We start from the raw sequence: 20,892 nt of genomic DNA on the forward strand, positions 1-20,892 counted from the left end.
TTCAAGGGTACAGCAAAGGGACTCAGCCATACATATACATGAGTCCATTCTCCAAACTCCCCTCCCATCCAAGCAGCAGAGTTCCCTGTGCTGTACAGTAGGTCCTGGATGGGTATCCATTTTAAATATAGCACTGAAAACTCACCCATCTTAATGTAAAACTCAATGATTTTTACCAGTGGTACAACCATCACTGTAATTCAATTTCCATATTAAATATGGTTTCATCACTCCAGTTAGATCTCTTGGGTTCATTCACAAGTAATCCTCACTCCCAACCTCAGCCTTAGGCAACCATTAGTCTTCTTGTCTACGTAGAGTTGCCTCTTCTGGACATTTCACGGGAAATGGCATCATATAAAACGAGGTCTTTCACGTCCTGCTTCTTTTACTACTTAGCATACTGTTTCCAGTGTTCATTCATGTAACACATACCAGCACTTCATCCCTTTCTATTATTGAGTAATATTCCATCGTTTGCTTATCCCATATTTCATTTATCATCGGCTGATACACCTCTGGGTTGTTCCTACTTTGGGGCTATTTTGAAAAATGCTGCTATGAACATTCATGTACAAGTTGTGTGGGCATGTCTGTGTGTGTGTTTTTTAACCATGTGAATAGGTTATCTGTTTAAAAAAATCTTTGATATCACAAAAGATTAAACAGCACATGAAACAATATTATAAGGAAGGAAGTAGCAAAGCAATGGGCGTGTGTGTGCATGTGCCTGTAGAATGATTTGATTCTGTTAAATAATTAAATAAGAACATAAAAAAGATTAGAAAGGCAGAAAGCTAAAACGTTAACAGTGTTGTCTCTGAGTGATGGGATGGTGGATAATTTACGTATTTGTGTGCTTTTCTGTATTTCAACAAATTGTCTACTGTGAATATAAATTACTTTTGTAATCAGAAAAAAAGCACAACGTTATTGGGGAAAAAAAAAATCCTTCCCATTCAATTTCTCCAACCTCTCTGTTGCAGAAAGATATCTTCGCAGTAGGCCACAAATAGGGGAGGGAGGGCATCCCTCTTTCTCTCTCTCTCTCTCTCGCTCTGTTTAATGCTGGTCACAGCATCCAGAAACCTGCAGATCCCCAATAAATACAAATCAATTTTGGAGACCTCGAGATCAGTTTCCATGGCAACCTGACAAGGGCATGACATTATATGAGTTCTGCCCCAGCGTGGAGATGGTCCAGTAGGAAGAACACCTGACCTGAAGAGCCCGAGGTGGCCAAAGGGCCATAGTATTTATCTGTGTGGCAAAGGCATCAGGCATCCTAAGACTCAAAGAGATAGACATTTCTCCAAATAATGGGACACTGGAAGCATGAACTGATCATCCTGATTGTGGGTTCCCTGAACTGCCATTTCAATTTATACAGCTGCACACAGATGTCATGATTCAGTATTTTCCAGAACTATACTTAGGAACTAAGTGTCCTTCCTCTCTGCTTACCTCATGCACAATTTCATCATATTGCTTCATAATTACTCACTTGTCTGCACAAGGCCTGTCCCTTATATTTGCAGGACTTGGGACAAGAGGATAATTAGAAGGCCACATCTCACATGTTCAAAAAGTTGGAAGTCATAAATTGAGCTAAGTTAATGCTAGTTGCTCAGTCATGTTTGACTCTTGGCGAGCCCCTGGACTGTAGCCCGCCAAGCTCCTCTATCAGTGGGGTTTTCCAGGCAAGAATACTGGAGAGGGTTACCATTCCCTTCTCCAGGGGATATTCCTGACCCAGGCATCGAACCCAGGTCTCCTGCATTGCAGGCAGAGTCTTTACCATCTGAGCCACCAGGGAAGTCCAAATCAAGCCAACACACTGTTAAATAAGGGACATCTTATCTTCCTCTAAATACATTTTCAGAATGACCTGAAGAACCAGACACAGATTCAGATGCCTTGGACTCCCTGGAATTGTGAGACGGGACATGCAGCGTCAGAAAACAAGACCCCAGATTGTTCCCCCTTTCAATCTCACAGCAAAGGAGGGTCCAGGCACACCCAACCTGAACCACTCCACACACATACTCCCCTCTGCCCCCAAACAGCAGGCCCTTGACCCACTCGGGCTTTACCAGACACACATCTGTAGTGCAGCCCACCCTTAGGAGAAAAGACAGACAAAGAGGTCTGCGCATGTCCTGGAAGTGGACTAAGGGCCATTTGGGTAAGGAATTCTGGAGCAGGCAACTGAGACTTTACGTAGAAGTGGCGTAAGATGGAGGTTGTGGTTCCATAGCCCTTGGAGTCCTGGAAGCTAAAGGAAGAGCCTGAAATGTATGAAAACCCTCTTGTCCAAGATTAAGGGATACCGATCCATATTCTCACTAGATTGGATTTTCTTGACCTTGGCACTAAGGACATTTTTAGGCCAGATAATTCTTTGCTGTGGGGGCTCTCAGTAGCATCTACCCTTAGTCGTGACAACCAAAGTCTCTGGGGGACAAGTCACCCCTGCCGTGAGAACCAGCTCAATAGACCCTGAAGCTGTAGAAGGAAGGAAATACAACTGCTTCACTTAGTGGCAGAGTTCATGGCAGAGAGTTGGTATGCAGTAACCGAGGGGTGAGTGAATGAACCAACATCTGCTCATGATCTCAGAGGCATTCTTGAAAGACCTCATTTTCCTGGTGAGGATTGTGAAATACTGGGAACAAAGAACTCCTCAGAACAAGCTGAGAGCTGTTCTTGATCTCCCGAGTATAAATGATAAATCTGGGATAGAAAGGTAAAAACGATAGGAGGCATGAACTCTGTCCTGAGCCCAGGACCCCAAGGACGGGACAGCTCCCTCTGCCTGATGGGTGCACAGAGCTGACCCAAGGAGGCTCCTTAAGATGTAAGGACCATTTCATGGTCCAGTCTTTCTCTACCAAAGCTTCCCTGGTTAGGAGAATGAAGGAGGGGCCAGGGACTCTAAACTTAAATAGACTCTCCTAAGGAACCTTGTAGAACACTGCTAAGCCCCACGTGTTCCTTAGACAAACCAAAACGCGATGCACAGTGAGGGCTGTGATACACATGGTGAGACTTCTGACCTGCAAGGTACTGATTGCAAAAGCTCTTCATCCCCCTGACATTCATCTCCCTGCCCTCACCAATGGGATTTTGCAAACCTTGTTTATGCTGAGTTTCTTTGATCAGCCAACAATGTTTATAGCTGCATCAAGCCCATGCTTCTTCTGCAGAGCAAGCACACCCAGCCTCCTAGTTTTCTTTATAATAGATGAATTCCTTCTTGTATGATTCCATTGTTTCTAGCAACTGAACATGGTTATGTCCAGCTAGGTTTGGGTCAGCACTTAAGGGGCAGTTGGTGATGTTTGCATGAGGAAATGAGGTTCTGATGGAGCCCGACACTTGGAGCAAAGTGCACGACTGATTTCATTCACTGGCACCAAAGGAACATAGACTCGGTTTCAGAATCTGCTCATTCTTCAGTTTTCCCTAGGGTGGCAGGTCTAAAAACATGGTCCAAATACCCCTGGTTGGCCCTGAGACCCTCTCAGGAGATCCACGTGTCAAACCTATTTTCCTAGGAATACTAAGATGGTCGGTTCACTTTTGTTCATTCACATTCTCTCACAGGTATGCATGGAGTTTTTCCAGTGATTTCCTGACATGTGATGAAAATTTTTCTCTGATGGTTAAATACAATGTGTGTGTGCATGCATGTGTGTGTGTGTGTGTTTTCCAATGTTTCTCAGTTTTAATTTCAATTACAGTGAATGTAGATGTATAAAACCCACATAAACAAAACTCTTTGAGGTCCTTGTAATTTTTTAATGGAAAGGGGTCCCAAGACCAGAAAATTTGAGAATCACTGTGCTGCAGCAAGAATGTTAGTCATACTCTACATCACTGAAAATCAAGAGTGGGGAAAATATTTGGAAGATCTTTCTGAGAGGTAGAGTAAGTTACTGAATATAAAAATAAGTACACTTTCAGAGTTTTATAACAGGAGTGTCACTGTGACATTTTAACTGCAAAATGTTCTCTAGGTTCTTCGAAGTGGAAAAAAACAAGTTTAGAGAAAAAGAGGGGGAAAAAAAGCAAAAGTACGACTATTTTCAATAAAAGCAATACGTTCTAAATACAATATTGCTTGTTTGGAAGTTTACTGCTGATCTGATTTGCATCTGGACTAGCCTCATCTCAAACACCCACAACCTGTCCCTATCCAAAGACTGGCTCTGTTTGTTGGCATCCTTGAGAGATCCAAGGATGTACAAAAATAATTGGAGGGTGACTGAGAGCATGTTTGTATTATTTGTGAGAGGGGAAGGGAGACCACCTGACACTTATAATTTTAAATTTAACTGCAATTTTGAGACCATCAGTGGCTTTCAGTTACCCATGCTATAGAATCAGGATGTGTTATCAACCAGAAGTATTTTTGTTAAGATCTAAACAACATCACGGACCAAAATAAACAGATAAAAGACCCCATTCATTCCCTCTAGCTTTAACACCAGTCCTTTCATCACGTCTGAGTTTCCCTTTGTAAATTCCTTTATTTCCTTTCCCTCCCTTCACGTAACATAGATGCTATTTTCTTGCCCCCTCACCAAGTTTCCAGGTGTTTTGATTACGTGGTATCGTCCATAGTCCCAGTGCACCTAGAAGAGGCATATGATTGGTTCCGTATTTCAAGTGGAAGAACTGACACGTGAAATCTACCTTCCCAGATCAATATGGCCACTCGTTACCCAAGATGCTACCCACCCATTGTTTGAAGAGGCACAAGCTGGAAGCCGATGGGGATGGAAAGAGGAGGTAAAGGACTTGCTACAGATCCTTTAAGAGGGAGAGAGAACTCTTGCTTCTTTGCAACAATCGTTTCTAGAAATCACCTCTCCCCAACTCCCATAATCAAAAGGCATGCATTATCTTAATGAAAAGAACCATAATAGTAATCATAATGACAGATAAGGAGAGGTCAAGAGCATGTCACCAACAAAAAAAGTTTTACTATTTCAAGGCTGGGGCAGATGGATCCTGAACTATCATCTGTAGCCCGGCCACTTCTCTGCATTCCAGCTTCCATCTTCTGCACTATAAATAATTCAGAGTTTTCTTCTTTCTTAAATATCACAGGACCAAGTCAGAATCTTTATGTGAAGGATTCTCGAGTGTCCCTCTCTCCCTCCGCCTCTGCCTCCCTAGCCAGCCCAGGCGGCTCCCAGGAGAACGACCCCTCAAGCTTTAACATTTCTTCTTTGACATTTCAGACTATTTGTTAGGCAGAGCTGCCTTCTTGAGATCAAAGTTGGAAAATCTTGCCAAGAACCCCCGCTTGGCCCTGTCCAACTGTGACAGAGAGGGTCTATTAACCTCCAAGCATCTGTTTCTTTCCTCTTCCAGAAAAATCCGCCAACCCTCACCCAGCAAGGCAGCCACCCTCCCCCTCTTACCACCTTCCCCAGCACTCCAGGAGGGAGCAGGGGTCACCCTTCCCAAATGACACATCAAGACACCCAGCAGAGAGAGACGGACCCCAGAACCAGAAGATGCACCCACCCCCAACTAAGAGACAACAGAGATTCATGGGGACATGGCATCTGGAACTGCTGTCTGGCTAAGATCTCTTCTCTGAGGAAAATGTACGTGAGTGCTCAGTCGTGTCCGATTCTTTGCAACCCTATGGACTGTAGCCCACCAGGCTCTCTTGTCCATGGTATTTCCCAGGCAGGAATACTGGAGTGGGTTGCCATTTCCTCTTCCAGGGGATCTTCCCAACCCAGGGATTGAACCCGTGTTGCCTGCATTGGCAGGCGGATTCTTTCCCACTGCACCACCTGGGAACCCCAAGGAAAGGCAAACTCAAACATGGAACAAGGAAAGATAACTTACCCACGTCATTTTGCTCGTAGTAGGGCTGAGACTGACGCCAGGTCTTTATTGCTACCGCTAGATGACATCACCTCCACCCTCCTGGGAGGGTGACCAGGTTTAGGGCTGAAGTCTTAAGCTCTTATGTTAAGTGATTTATCATTTTCTTTTGAAGTCTTGCAGAGAAGGTTTCCTGCACTTCACAAGAGTACCTACCCGCCAGCCCCCAGAATAATGTCTGCCTCCTTACAAAGCCAAGGGCAGAAGTGGGGGATGGAGCCTAAAGAAGGGCAGAGGTTTTGGGGTTTGGTGGTTCATCTGGACGTGAGAAATCAGTGGTTAATTAATACATCCTGCTTGGTTCTGCTTCAAAAAGCTGCTGCCCACACCCTGACCCAGTGTGACCTAGAGTGTGTGCGTTGAGACTCTTTATAGGTGTTAAGTGAAGAGTGTTTCATGTTCAATTAGACTGAGAAAGGGGTAGACTCAAAAGGGTTACTTAAAGCAGGACTTCTCAGAGCCTTTACTGTCCTAACATGGTGAATCTTTAAGAGGCTGGCTATTTACCATATAACATTCTCCAAAGTTATTTGACGGGCTCTTAGCATCTCATGACGCTACAGGGAAGCATTTCCAAGGCCAATGAAAAGGGGAGCACGTGATCTTTTGTTGTTGTTCAGTACTTAAGTCATGTCTGACTCTTTGCAACCCCATGGGCTGTAGCCCGCCAGGCTCCTCTCTCCATGGGGTTTCCCAGGCAAGAATATTGGAGTGGGTTAACACTTCCTTCTCCAGGGGATCTTCCTGACCCAGGGATTGAACCCATGTCTCCTAAATTGCAGGCAAATTCTTTATCGCTGAGCCACCAGGGAAGCCCATTTGATCCTTACAGCATGATTTATGTGATAACAAGTTGGGCATTCAAATGAAGAGAGAACCCTATTGCAGAAACTGAAGCTTTCCCAGAAAACCGATCAATACGTGTAGGGCAATACTTGGTCAAGCAGTTGATCCACTAAAACTACTAAGATACCCTCCTGAAAATGCACAGGGGTGTCACTCAGATCTTTTTAATGACCCGACTGTCCATTTGGTATCAAAGGTACTGTGCAGCAATTGCCTGTGATGATACCAGGAAATGTCAAGTTGACAGCCATAAAGATTGAACGATTCTGTGAGTCATTCACACATGGACTCAGAATTTCAATTCTCGCAGGAAGGACATTCTCAGAATATATTCTCTATTCACGGTACCTCCTCTAACCCGCCTCTCCCACAACCCCCAAAGTCAAGTTCTCATGGCCAGCTCTGCAGCTAGCTTCCTCTGAAGCCAAATGCTGGGGTCAGAGCTGCGGTCCTCAGATAGGAGTGACCAGAGGTCCTGACTGTGCCCTCTTGGCCAGTGTGACTTTTCAGAGGCTTAATGCTCATGACAAAAAATTGCTTTCAGGTTTCCTCTCGGGTTCTCCCTCACATGAATTTTCTCTCAGAATTAACAGCAAGAAAATGCTGACATGTTGGTGTATACTTAATACCCAGGTTGGATTTAGCATCTAGCCTGCATTCCGAAATTTTCCTTCTCCTTGAGATTGCTTGTAGGAGGGCCCCGGGAAAGGCACCTACATTGGTTGGTCCATGGGACAAAGACTTTAGGACTTGTCTTTCTGGATTTTGACAGCTGGAGAGCAGATCTCGGAGACAGCTTGTCTGGTCAGTGCTGAGACAGGCCTGGCAGTAAGACAGTGTTTGTAGTTCTAGGGGTCTCCTGTGTTACGGAATCTAAACCCTTTGAGCTTCAAACTCAAGGGCTTCCCATGTCTCCCTGCTCCCGACACCCTTGAGAATCTGGCCCTGTGCAGTAACTATTTCCCCGAGCCTGTCCAGCCACTAAGAACCATGGCACAGGACTGCAGACAGACGTCATTCCTCCCAGAGCACCCGGGACCCCACAGCCTCTCTTCCCCAGAGTAGTCAGTCTCTCCAGGAGTCGGGATCACGTGACCTTTGGCCAAAGGCCATTGCTGCAAGCCTTGGAAGTAAAGCACATTGCACTGCAATCTTAAAACATCACGAGAACCAGAACAGATCAAGGCCGGTGTGAGCTTCAGAGTAAAAAAAGTAAGTGACATTTCAGAGCTTTGTAAAGGAAGTATCACCAGGCCATATTTGACAGTGGCGAAGTCACTTTACAGGGGTTGGGTCTTTGCCCTTCTTGCTGCAGAATGAAAGTATGGACAAGAGAGGGAAGCCATGTCTTTCAAAGGGAAATAGGCCGGTTGCTCCAGTGAGGTCCCCAAAGGCAGAACCAGGCTTCATTTTGCTGCTATGGTTACAGCACATGAGAGGCAGAAACAGAGGGGAGAAGAAAGAGCTCCATAGACCAGCTGGTGTCACTGTCAGCCACCAAGGCCCCCACCATTGCTCACCCAAGTCAGGCTCAGTGGGGTTTTCTGAGCTGACATGATGCTCTGTTCCTCAAACTTGGATGGAACCACAAGTCGGACACAACTTCGGGACTCATACCTTTAAGGAGCCTCACCCCAGGCCTTCAAACTCTCTCCGTAGCCAACGGGGCCTTCTGATCCACCCTCCAAAACCTCAGACAGTGCTTGACATCATCTTAGACAGGGGATGAAGGGAGAGTTGCTCCTCCTCTCTCAGAGAAGCCAAGCTCCATTCTTCCTGCCTTATGCCATTGCCCCTCCCTCCTCTCTTAGACAAATCAAAGTCAGATTCATGGACCTCAGGGAGACTTTGAGTGGCTTCTATTGCAAAGGATCATAGGAAGACACGCGATCCAGAGAAGTCCAGAGCTGCTGTGAGTAGGAAGCTCACACATCTCCTGTTTCCCAGGCTTGAAAGGCTTACCAGAGCCCTCAGTCAGGACTCCTCTACAGCTCTGGCTCTTCTCTTGGAATCTGGTAACCTTGTCTTTCCCCTTTACCCAAGTAGTTCCACATTCCTTCCCAAACTGGATTGGCACAGACCTGGCCTTGCCTTTGACATAGAATCTGAACCATCAGCATTGTCTGTGTCCTTTTAGGACCCGGGCTTCTCAGAGATCCCCTGCCTTTCTTCTTTCTTTCTTTCGTGGAAACCAAACATGCTTGAGTCAAAGACTAACTGCAATATCTCCTTGATTCTCACCACGCCCAACACCCAGAACCACAGGACATCTGAGCAATGCATCTGCCTGCACCAGAAGGCAAGAGGGGTGGGAAAGGAAGAGCTAGTGCTCTCAGGCACACACCCAGGAGGGGCGAGGGTCCTGATGGACAGAGAGGGAAAGGCAGCGAGATCTTATGGCTCATCAGCCAGGCAGAAGTCTCCTCCCTGAGCAGCAGAGCTAAAGTCCCAAGGGCAAACTGCGGTCACTTTGTAGAAGTTTTACCCATTGAGTAGGAGAAACTGGGATTAAAATCCTACCCAGATCAGAATCCTGATGGAATGCTCAAACCATCCAAAAAAGCAAACAAGAAAACTTATCTCTTGCCAACAAGAGATCTTCAACTTACTTTAGGTGCAAGGAGTGTGGCTGCTGTTGCTGCTAAGTCGCTTCAGTCGTATGCGACTCTGTGTGACCCCATAGACGGCAGCCCACCAGGCTACCGCGTCCCTAGGATTCTCCAGGCAAGAACACTGGAGTGGGTTGCCATTTCCTTCTCCAACGCATGAAAGTGAAAAGTGAAAGTGAAGTCACTCAGTCGTGTCCGACTCCTAGCGACCCCATGGACTGCAGCCTACCAGGCTCCTCCGTCCATGGGATTTTCCAGGCAAGAGTACTGGAGTGGGTTGCCGAGGGTGGAAGGAGGCTTATTTAGCTCTGGGATATATCGTCAATTTTAGCCTGAGGTTTTCTTGAGGAGAAGTGCGTGGGATGGTGTGTGTGTGTGTGTGTGCGCACATGTGCAGGCACACATGCTAAGTCACTTGAGCCCTGTTGGACTCTTTGTGATCCTATAGACTGTAGCTCACCAGGCTCCTCTGTCCATGGGATTCTCCAGGCAAGAATAGCGGAGTGGGTTGCCATGCTCTCCTCCAAGGGATCTTCCTGAACCAGGGATCAAAGCGGCATCTCCTAGGAAAGGTGGATTCTTTACCACTGCATCACCTGGGATGGTAAGGGATTTCTAGAGGGAAAATGCAGAACCAGAGCCATCCAAGGCATAAATGGGGCCGCAGAGCAGACAGTTTCTCCAAAGCTCCCAGAACAATGAAGTTGTGGGGGTGGGGCAGAGCTAGGTGAGCAGGGGAGTGGACCTTCAGCCTCCTGAACAATGCGTAGGCAAACCAGGTTCCCCTGACACTCCCACCTCTTCTGGAGTGCTGAACCATTGGAACCTCAGAGCAGCCGCCGTCACTCCACCCTCACTCATCTCGGTCTGTCCCTCACTGAGACTCTCTCATCTTGCTCTCCCTTTCAGAGTCACTCTGGTGGCCATCTGTGAGTCTAGGGGGAGCCCCAAGTCAGTAAACACTGAAGGAACAAAGGCCCTCTGCTTAATCTGCATCTGGCGCGGTCCAGGAAGCTGCAGGCAATGTCACCTTGCACTGATCTGCTGTCCCCATAGGATCAAACCCTCCCTGGAATCTTGCTCTTGGATCGGAGATGCACGAGCCTCTGCCCAGGTCTGGCCTTGACCCGCGGGAGCTGGGTGGAGCCAGGGAAGTGTCACTGACCCTGTACTAGGCTGAGGTCATGCCTGCGGCTGGGGCCAAGGAGGATGTGGTGGCTGGAAGTTTGGCTAAAGAAAGGAATTCTCAAGCAAGAAAGGAGAGACAGGGCAGTGCAGAGCCCAGCTTCTTGCCTTCCAAATTGAAGATGCTTGGCATGTGTTGTCTCCCTGAGTGGCAAGGACACAGCAGAGCTTCCACATGTCAGGAGGTCTTTGGGTAAGGGTGGAGAATGTTCAGGTGGGGGTGCAGAAGTCAAGCAAGGCTCTTCCTTCTACTACCTTCCAGTCTGAAGCTGCTCACATTGACCAAACCCGGGCAGCCTCAGCTACCAGCTTCAGGACCAGGTGTGTCTCAGCTGAAAAGTCCTTCTCAACATCAAGGATGCCATCCTTGTCTGTTTGGAAATCTCACCAACTGGAAACCAGATGATTCAACTCAGATCTAAGAACAACCACACTTTCAAGCAACCAGGGTCACCAAATGCTAGAATGGGTGAAGAAAGAGCAGGGTGGATGCTCTTTTCTGGGGAGTCTTTCAAAATCACCGTGCTTGTCTGTTTCCAGAAGGATGTCAGGGATGGCGTGTAGCCGTAAAGACCCCTGAAGGACTTCATCTCAGGAGGTGGGGGGAGCCTATGATTGTGGAGCCCTCAGGACTTCAGCTTTCCTGGAGCAGATGGATTGCTCTGTGGTGCAGCTGAGAGCACTGGGCGGTCAAGGAGACCCCATGTCAGTCTTGGCTCTGCCATTCACAGCTGCCTGGTCATTACTGACTCTCGAGCTTCAGCTTCCATGGGTCAAACAGGCCTGGCTCTGAATAAGTGCTTCGTAAGTTTGACCTGATTGTTATTATGTTCCCTAGGAAAGCCCTTCTTTGGAGCTTGGCAACCAGTTTCAGGATCTAACCACACAATGCTAGTGAAAGACAGAGCATGTCCCTGGAAAACCCTACACCCGAGTTCCCCACTGTCCTACACCTTCTTAAGGAGAGTGAGTTCCCCGCCCTTTGAGCTTCAGAAAACACTGTTCAGAAGAGGAGCCCCTCAACCCTTTCCTCCAGGATGAAGATCCAGAGAGCACACAACAAGCACACTGGCTTCTGGGCTTGAGCCTTTGCCACAAAGTCCCCCATGACCAAACGCAAGCTCAAGTGCAAAAAAGCCACTGAGAAATCCTGTGGGTGAGATTCCAAACACAGAAGGTCACAGAGCTGCAGGGCTTGTGGGTCCCCCTAAGCCTCCCTGGATGAAGCCAGTCCAAGCCAGCATCCTTAGCGGGCTGAGTTCTGTTTTGAAGGCCTCCCCATGCCAGCTCTGACCACTCTGGAGCCTCTAACATCAGGGTAGATGCCATGAGACTTCAGGCCCAGTAGGAAAGCATGGGAAACAGAGTCCTGCACACTCAACACTGAAGCTGGTTCTCCAGCTTCAGCCAGTCCTCATGCCTCCTGGGAACTTTCTCACGCTTCCCTGCCATCTGCCATGGTCTCTTCTGATTGAAGCCTTCTTGGTGCTCTTCGATGTTCCCACTTGCACCCCAAGGCCTCGCCTTATACTTTAGAGGCAAAATAGAGGCCCCCAGACAAGGCTTCTCTCACTCCCTGCCCCCCAAACCCCTAAACCCTCATCTCTTCTTCCTCCTCTTGCTGCACTCTCCCTCCACGTGGGTGATGCTGGCCCTTCCTCCCGAGGATGGGTGGTTTTCTTTCCCATCTTCCCAGGGCCTGTTTCTACTCATCATTTTTTCTCCCATGCACTGGGAGGCTCTATGCATCCAGATAAAACAAAGCTTAAATATCTCTAAGTGAAAGTGTTAGTTGCTCAGTTGTGTCCAACTCTGTGACCCCCATGAACTGTAGCCCACCAGGCTCCTCTGTCCATGGGATTCTCCAGGCAAGAATACTGTAGTGAGTTGCCATTTTCTCCTCCAGGGGATCTTCCCAACTGAGAGATCAAACCTGGGTCTCCTGCACTGCGGGCATGTTCTTTACCATCTGAGTCACCAAGGAAGCCCTAAATAATGAAATTGCCCCTGGAATCCATGCAGCCTGATGGTCCCAAAGATGGTCTCAATCCTTGGGGCATCCCTGGTCCAACTCTAGAACTCTTGAGAACAGGAGAATGCAAAGCTGGGGCAAACCCCCTGTTCAGGCCACTCTATAGAAAAGGAGCCTCCATTTGGGGTGAGGTGAGGGGTGGGGGCTCAAACAGAACTAGACTCCAGTAGGAGAGTAAGTGAGTAAGGATAAGTAGAAAAGCACCAACCTCGCCTGACCATCCCTGTTGGACTTCCACCTTGAGCTCGCCCACCCAATTTGCCTGCATCTTTACTTCCTAAGTAAGAAGCCCCAACAAAGCCTACTGAGACCCAGGGAGGGGTCCAAACCCTCCCAGGAGCCCTTCCCCAGCCCCCAACCTCCTCTGTTGCTCCAAACCTCCTACATACAAAGTCCTCTCCTCCTAAAAGGAAGATACTGTAAGCTGCACTCATGCTCAGTTGCTCAGTCGTGTCCAACTCTTTGCGACCCCATGGACTGTAGCCCACCAGGCTCCTCTGTTCATGGAATTCTCCAGGCAAGAATACTGGAGCAAGTAGCTGTTCCTTTCTCCAGGGGATCTTCTAGACCCTTACTTCCTCACAAATTCTATAAAATCCTTATTCTTTCAAAGTCCAGCTTAAAACCCTAATTATTGCCTGTGGTATTTCTGTTGTTCCTCTTAAGCAAAATTAAATCTGTGTGCCTCTTGTTTGATTTCACCAAAACTTACTGATACTGTCATTATAATGATCAGCTTTTCTAGGCCTGTCCCTCAAGCTTAATTATGTGCTTTTTAGGACTAGATGATGTCTGTGCTTCCCTAAGACCTAGACCAGTGTCTACCAGTTGAAAAAAATACAGGCATATATATTTTTTCAAGTGCTAGACACTGGCTGTATGTGTGTATATGTATCTTCAATCCCTGAATTCTACCTTGCAACTGCTAAGCAAATCTTGACTCAAGAAAATCCAATACATCACAACTAAAACCCGTACACTGAAATAATGACTTGCATTTTATGAGTTGTTGTTGTTATCATTTAGCTGCTAAGGCATGTCTGACTTTTTTGTGACCACCGTGGGCTAGCACGCTAGGCTCCTCTCTTCTGTCCATGGGATTTTCCAGGCAAGAATACTGGAATGGGTTTCCACTTCCTCCTCAGGAGGCATTTCAACACTTCTAGCTGTGTCAGGGCTCAGGAACTAAGGGCAGACAGACATACCCGGCTCATCTAAGTGTTTCAGTCTCAGTAGGACCCCAGGACTCGCTTCCTCCCTTTCGCTGGTAGCCTACATGGGACCTGCCATGGAGCTTGGTCCACCTGACTATGTACGTGCCGTGTGTGGGGAGGGGTGGGGGTGTCTCTGAGTAATCGGCAGGTTGACCTACAAACTCAGAGCCCCATCTTTCTCTGGGCAGGGTCTCTTCCCCAAGATTCATAAGGGAGCTATAAAACCACTCCAACCAAGGGGAAAATCACACTGGCTTGCTGGTGCCCCAAAGATAAAGGATCCCTTGACCCCACTCCAGAGCCCCTTATACCTCAGTTCTGAAGAAAGAATCTCCAAAGGTCTTGGCTGCTCAGACAACAGAAGAGTCCCCTGCCATCAGGAGGCGAGGGTCTCAGTTACCTGAGTTGTATTTGGTGGAGTCTGGTTTGAATTTTGCTTCTGCCTCTTGTGCTGTGTGACTCTGGGTGAACCAATCAACTTCTCTGTGCCTCTAATGCCTTCTCAGTAAGATTGAGGAAACACTTCATTGTATGGGCTTAGAGTGTATCTGGAGAGGTCTCAGTGAAAGCAACCAATGGAGCAGATTGTAAAATCCTTTGCAAATAGGACTTCGCTAAGAAATTTCTTTAAAAGAGTAAAATAGGGAGGAATTTAAAAAAAAAAAAACAAAAAACCGGGGTAGCCTGAAATGTCTTTAATATTCTTTGCAAAAAATGCCAAATAAGAGGTCTGATTCAGTCATTTCATTAGAAAATAAAGTGTTTATTAAGAAACTATACACTGAACACTCCTATAAGTCTCTGTGGAAACATAACGCCCCATGGTCATAGCACAAGATGAGGAAAAATGGCAGAATAAAAGATGCTGGGATGGATGAAGCCTGGGAGGCTGGAAATGAGGTAATGAATTACAATAATCAAAAAACATCATCCTCAAGCTTACTCCTTAAAGCCACACTCAGAAAGAGGCCCTGGCCCAAAGAGTTGGCAGGACACAGTGGGGAATGGCCAGACATGAAGTGGTGGCGAGTGGGGTGGTGGGGAGCTGGGAGGGGCTGAATAAACACATCCTTTGAGGTCCTGGAGACAACGTGAACCCCCGTGTGATACTCTGGACATTCAGGTGCCCAGGAGGCCACCCCAGATACTGGGCAAGAACTTGGAAAGCTCTGTATTTTTAAAACCCACAGAAGGCATCTCCAGAACCAGGCTGGGAACCTGACCTGAAGAACCCCCATCCACAGGACTCAGGACCAAAAACCCTAAGAGGGAATCCTAACCCCCAGGGAAATCGCCCAAGGCAGAGAAACTGCTATCTATCTCTGTGCATCCTCACTCCCAAACTTAGTGGGTTAAAACCACCACCGTTTTGTCCTACAAGCTCCCCATGGTTGGCCCTTTCCTCTTCTGTGCTCCACCCTCAAGGGGGCAGCCTGTGTTGAGCCCCCACAGTGGAAGTACCAGGGGTGGGAGGAAGTAAGCCACACCCCTGACATCTACTAAGCCAATACGGCAGCAAATCTAGGGGACTTCCAGGCCCTACACCTATACTTTTCCTATGGAAGCTGGGGTAAAGGCATTCCCTCCACTCTCCCCGCCGCTGTGGATCAAGGTGAAAATGGGGGAACAAATCCCTCCTCTTTGGGAGAGGGTGGCCATGGAGTAAGGCATGAGTCAAAGCAAGCAAAGTAAACACATATATTGACCAGAGGACAGGATGACACTTCCATTGGTGCCATGAGAGGGGCTGGAGGAGGCCAATTTTTACGTCTTTTCCCCTTCAGTTCATCTTGGCCTTGAAATGGTGATTCCATTGGGCGCCGAAAGTTCTCAGAGTCAAGAACAAGTAAAAGTGGGGGAAGAGAGCCAATGCCGGAATCACGGGCCAGCAGGAAGGGCCTTGGTCCCTGGGTCCCTTGTGGTCCCTTGTGGTCCTAGCAGGATGCCCGGTTCTCGGGCAAGACCTCCTGCAGCCAGAGCTCGTGGGAACTGTAGGTCTAGGGGCCAAGAAGGAGCCCTGGAGAAATCCTCTTCTCCAAGGGGTTTTCTAATACCACTCACTGAGCCGTTGCAGAGAGAAGAGGAAGTAGGGGGAAAGTGTGTCCCCAAAAAGACATGGTTTTCTCCACCGAAAAAAAAAAATATATATATATATATATATGTATATATATAGAAAATGATTGGTATCCATTCTTTCCTCTGAGACCTAATCTGGTGCCAACATGTGGGCCTGGCTCCCCCTCCTCTCACCACGCCGTCTCCACCTCTCCTTAGATGTTCTTCCCCACGGGAGGCTGCAGGGCGACGAGGTCACTAAGAGGGTGGCCTGGTATCCTAAGGAGAGCCAGGGAGACCCCACACTTCCAGGCAGAGAAAGCGAGGCCGGAGCACGGCTGGACTTCATCAGGCTTTCTCGTGGTGGTTGGGTTGTTTTTGGAAAGCAAGAGACTGGCTAGTATGTTTAAAAGATGGTTCCTGGTGCACAGGTTTTTAATTCTCTTTATTGGCTCTAAAGATGATGGCAGGAGCTGCCTTGGAGGCCAGAAAAAAAAGGAGCACAGTGATGACTGGAGGGGAAGGGCAACCCTGCCAGTGGTGGATGGGGGCGGGGACACACCCGTCTTGGTGGCGATAAAGGATGCAGGGGGCACCGATGGCTCGAGTGGTTTCTAGTTAGCATCCCCGGCTCCAAACGGAACAATGCCTAGAGCTTCCAACCTCTCAGAGGGCCCAGCCTACCAAGGAGACATCAAAACAGGGAGGCTTAAAAGGAGTCTTTAAAAGCCATGACGTCCTTTGCTGAAATAGACATTGACATCCTCAACATAGATGCCATGGTTAAGAGGCTTGGAATGTCCGGGAAGGCTTATTGGATTCAACATAATTTCTCTGAAACCTATAAAAAAACAAAAACAAAAAAACAGAAAAACAGAAAAAAGCAAAATAAAGTAAAAACCAAAACCCCCAAAGAAGATCAAAACTAGAAGGGGAAAGAGATGGGAGCTCGAAAGGTGGGGACGGGGTCGGGGCATGTTGGGGGGGACAGGGGACAACTGGAGATACGGATACAGATATACTGGGAACAGCCAAACGAATTTTCAGCAAAAGGGAAGGATAGGAGGAGGGGATTAACTTAAAACCAAGCATGGTCAGAGAAACTGGAAACACTCCACTTTTGCTGCGGCCTCCACTGAACTGAGGAAGGGATGGGAGCAAAACATTTGGGGGCATGGCCTTGGATTGTTCTGGAAGAGGAGGAGCAACCTCATCTAAGTAGGAGGAGGCCCTGATGATGAGCCTGGGAGGGAAGTGGGGAGGGGGCATAATCACCAGGGTCCCTGGGGAGCAAAGGGGTCAGAGAGAATGCTCTCCAGACATTCTTAAGGGATTCTAGTGAGCTATTTCTAATCCTAGTTGGCACGATGTGGACCACCTTTGACTGCACCAGGCTGGGGGTGCTGTACTTCCAAGACTAGAAACACGTTCTTGTTCACTTTGTCCTCCCATTTCACCCATTCAGTGAAATGATGGCTGATCACTCCACCTCCCCATAATTCCATCTTATGTGCTCAGTCGCTTCAGTTGTGTCCAACTCTTTATGATCCCATAGACTATAGCTCACTAGGCTCCCCTGTCCGTGAGATTCTCCAAGCAAGAGTACTGGAGTGGGTTGCCATGCCCTCCTCCAGGGGATCTTCCCAACCCGGGGATTGAACCCGTGTCTCTTATGTCTCCTGCATTGGCAGGCGGGTTCTTTACCACTAGCACCACCTGGGAAGCCCTCCAAGTCTTACAGGGGATGGAAAAACCTTGGAGGGCTGGCACTGGTGATGACCAAGCCATGGGCAGCCTCAGGCAAGGAGGATTTCCATGCTGGCTCAGCTCGTCTCTGGCCCACACTGCCATGGACGGAGTTTGGATATCCAGAGATGTGGGTAATATTGATCAAATGTCCAGAAGGAGGTTTTTCAATCTCACATTAAAATCATGTCTATAAAATAACGTCTGTAATGGGCGTGTGTTTGTTTAGCTGCACGTGCAGACAAGGCAGGAGTAAGCCTATCTTTTTAGGAAAGCTGTGTGCAGCTATGTGGAGGGTGTGATGGCAGTTGGAGGTGAGGGGGAGAGATTGGGTTGGTTGCACTGAGACTTTCCCCTCCTCATTCTCAGGACATATTACAATGAAAACAGAGTTGAGTCATCTTCGATGCTGGGTGCCCTCCTTCTGCGGGCATTGGGGTCAGACTGCGGAGACAGAGGAAAAGTTCCTCGCTGATGACGCCGTGTTTAGAGGGAGACTCAGTCTCAACGTGAGATGTTTGTGTGATAACATCACTGCGCTAACCCAGGACAAGGGTTCTCATGGGTCTGGGCAGTCTGCCTAGAGGGTCTCTGACATCCTTGCTTCTCTCCAAGCCATAGTCCCTCTCTCCTTTCTCCCAGATTCCTCATCTAGGCCCTATGAAGTATCCTGGCCTGGAAAATCCCCCTCACCTAAGGAATTTTAGTACCAACCCACATCAGGCACCTAGTCATCCCCCAGTCCTCAGGGACCTATGAAGACATCATGAGGTCTTAAGATCTTAAGAATCAAAATTGGTGAGGGGTGGAGGGGAGTCTGTACTGCATACAAACATGTCAAAGGAGGTAACTCACCATGTGACCTTGGGTAAGACACTTCCCCACTCTGGACCTCAGGTTCCTCATATATATAGTGAGTTGATGGGACTAGATGATCTCTATTGTCCTTCAAGTTTAATATCCCATGATTGTCTATGTTTGAAAAGACCCCTGGCAGAAGAGGCAGACATGGGGAAATTAGTGGTCAGTATGGAGCCCCAAGTGCAAAGACAAGGGGAAGTGGTTTTCTTAAGCACACAAGGCCAGAAACAGAAATCCAGGTGTTCCCAGCTCCTGTGCTCACACTGCCTTAACTGTAGGGGCACCTGCCTTACTTTAGGCATAAAATCTAGATACATGGTCTTCTGAGTATCATGCGGTGATATGAAAGAACTGCTCGAGGGAATCGCCATACACTCTGTCCAACCTTTCCCTACCACGCTTGCTCCCATCCCTCTTCTTGGGCCGGGGAACCCTGAACTTGTGCCCACCACTGCTTTTCTGGATATCATTTCTGGGGATGGAAGGATGACTCCTATGACTTGAGGGATGATCCTGCAGGTCTTGAGGCCCCCTTTTGGGCCCATGCCCCCTATAAAAGAAGTTCAGCTGCTCTCCAAGAGGGAAACAACTTGGCAAAGGGGAATGAAGAGCAGAAGAGATGGGGAGTTTGGCCATCTCAGGGCACAACAGTCAGAACAACAAAAATTGCTGGTCCCCTTAGAGACCTGACAACTCTTCTATGAAAGAGGTGTCATTATAGCTTGAGAGTGAAATCTCCCTTAGAAGCCACGCAGCATCGCAGGCCCTGGAAGATTCCATGTCAGATCCATTAAAGGCAGGGGCCAAGCCTGCCTAAGCCTTTGCCAAGGTCCCTAAAGCTGCCTCCGTGAACATGAGCCTTCTCCCATATGAGCCAGGATCTGAAGTTTGTTTTCTCTGGAACTCTTTCCCAGGTGGAGCCTTTCCAAGATTCTAAATGCTGAAGCCTGATAGCATAAGAGGCACAGATCCAAAATTTTCCATTGTTCCCCCTTTCACTCAGAACAACCCGAGAGCAGGAAGGAAAAGGCATATGCTGTGGGAGGTGGGGGTGAGGCAGGGGAGACCAGGACCACCATGGACACAGACTGGGAAAGAGACAGAAGGGTGGAGGGAAGGCCATAGTGGGCAGACACACCTCTGAAGAAAGCCTCATCCACCCGTGGCCCACGGACCCCCACGTCTACCCTTTTCCTCCATCTGTAGACAGTGTTCCCCAGAGTCATCCAGCACAAAGTTTCTCGTAGGCCCTCTGTAGTTCAGAACAAAGCCTGGTCTTCGGGGACTGTCTAGGTGTGTGTTTTCCTGAGATGCGACCAGAGACTCTGGGGTTGTTTTGGGGAAGGGAGGGAAACTGTAAAGGAAGTGGCTCAGGAGTGCTGAGCACCCAGACAACTGGATGAAAGCTTCCTGAGCCAATCCCCTGGGGCCGAAAGCAGGTTGCATCCTCAGCGGCAAGTTCTTTAATATTCACTGCAGCAAGACCAGGGCTGGCTGCTTCGGTTGCACAACACAAAAGATGGCCTACACCTAGACCTTCACACTTCTCTGTTTTCCTGACAGTCTTGTAGATCCCATTCATCTCATGCTCTCTGGTTCATCCCAGCTCCATTCTTATGCTCTAGCCTGGGGAGTTCAGTGCTAGCAGCCTTCCAAACACCTGCCCGTGAGAACCGCCTCGCATCTTCTGCCTACATGCTCTTCATCCAATTGGATTCTCAAGGCTTCCCCTTCTGTCCCTGCTTCTTCCTTTTGTTATCCGACATGGTAATTTTATTCCCAAACTCCATAAGGTGGGTTTGGGTTATAGCCTTGCTAAAAGGCCCAATACCAAGCGGAGCTCTACTGGATAATTCTCCAACATTTCCTTTTGAAATATACTCATTCATCATCTTCACGTTGCTATGTCACGGGAATGCTTAGAACTTACATATCCTTGGCTGGGAGAAGGAGGAGGTTGAAATACACAGGCGTTCTGGCACTGAGGTCATGGATGGCTTAACTACAGGGAATCAGATGCACAGAGCAATGCAGACGCTTGTCCAGAGAGACAGTGAGAGCAGGAGGGTCCCAGGACAGATGTCAGGGTGGGGAGCCTGATGGGTGCCTCACCCCAGGCATGAGGCATTCTAGTCACAGCCTCTGTGTGGTTCCTCAAGGGGTGGGAAGACATGAAGGGAGCCTCAGGTAATACCTGTCTGTAACAATCCTACCATTCAATACATCACTGATCACGCTGGAATCCAAAGATCTATATAACTTAGTGATAGTGTCAGGCACTGCTTACAGGTAATTCAGCATCTCCAGTATCTTGGTGGCTCAGACAGTAAAGAATCTGCCTGCAATGCAGGAGAGCCAACTCATTGGAAAAGACCCTGATGCTGGGAAAGATTGAGGGCAGGAGAATGGGGCGACAGAGGATGAGATGGTTGGA

The 20,892-nt window shown here is 48.1% G+C and overlaps 1 protein-coding gene across 4 annotated transcripts in view; it reads right to left on the bottom strand.

Annotated features, from left to right (window-relative positions):
* Positions 1–20,892, bottom strand: part of NTRK3 (neurotrophic receptor tyrosine kinase 3) — a 435,527-nt gene that overhangs the window by 99,861 nt on the left and 314,774 nt on the right. The window contains exons 13-14 of one of the 4 annotated variants that reach the window (XM_070358232.1): positions 18,453–18,587; positions 14,531–16,692 (exon numbers count right to left, since the gene is read on the bottom strand). The exons of 2 other annotated variants lie outside the window; for them this stretch is intronic. In XM_070358232.1, the coding sequence (XP_070214333.1) occupies positions 16,574–16,692; positions 18,453–18,587 (254 nt within the window). In that variant the 3' untranslated portion in view covers positions 14,531–16,573. Of the gene's footprint in view, positions 1–14,530; positions 16,693–18,452; positions 18,588–20,892 lie in introns of those variants that run through there. One more of the 4 variants, XM_070358233.1, reaches the window with a different exon arrangement.

Source organism: Bos mutus, chromosome 21 (assembly GCF_027580195.1).
Source record: "Bos mutus isolate GX-2022 chromosome 21, NWIPB_WYAK_1.1, whole genome shotgun sequence".
Lineage (NCBI taxonomy): Eukaryota > Metazoa > Chordata > Mammalia > Artiodactyla > Bovidae > Bos > Bos mutus.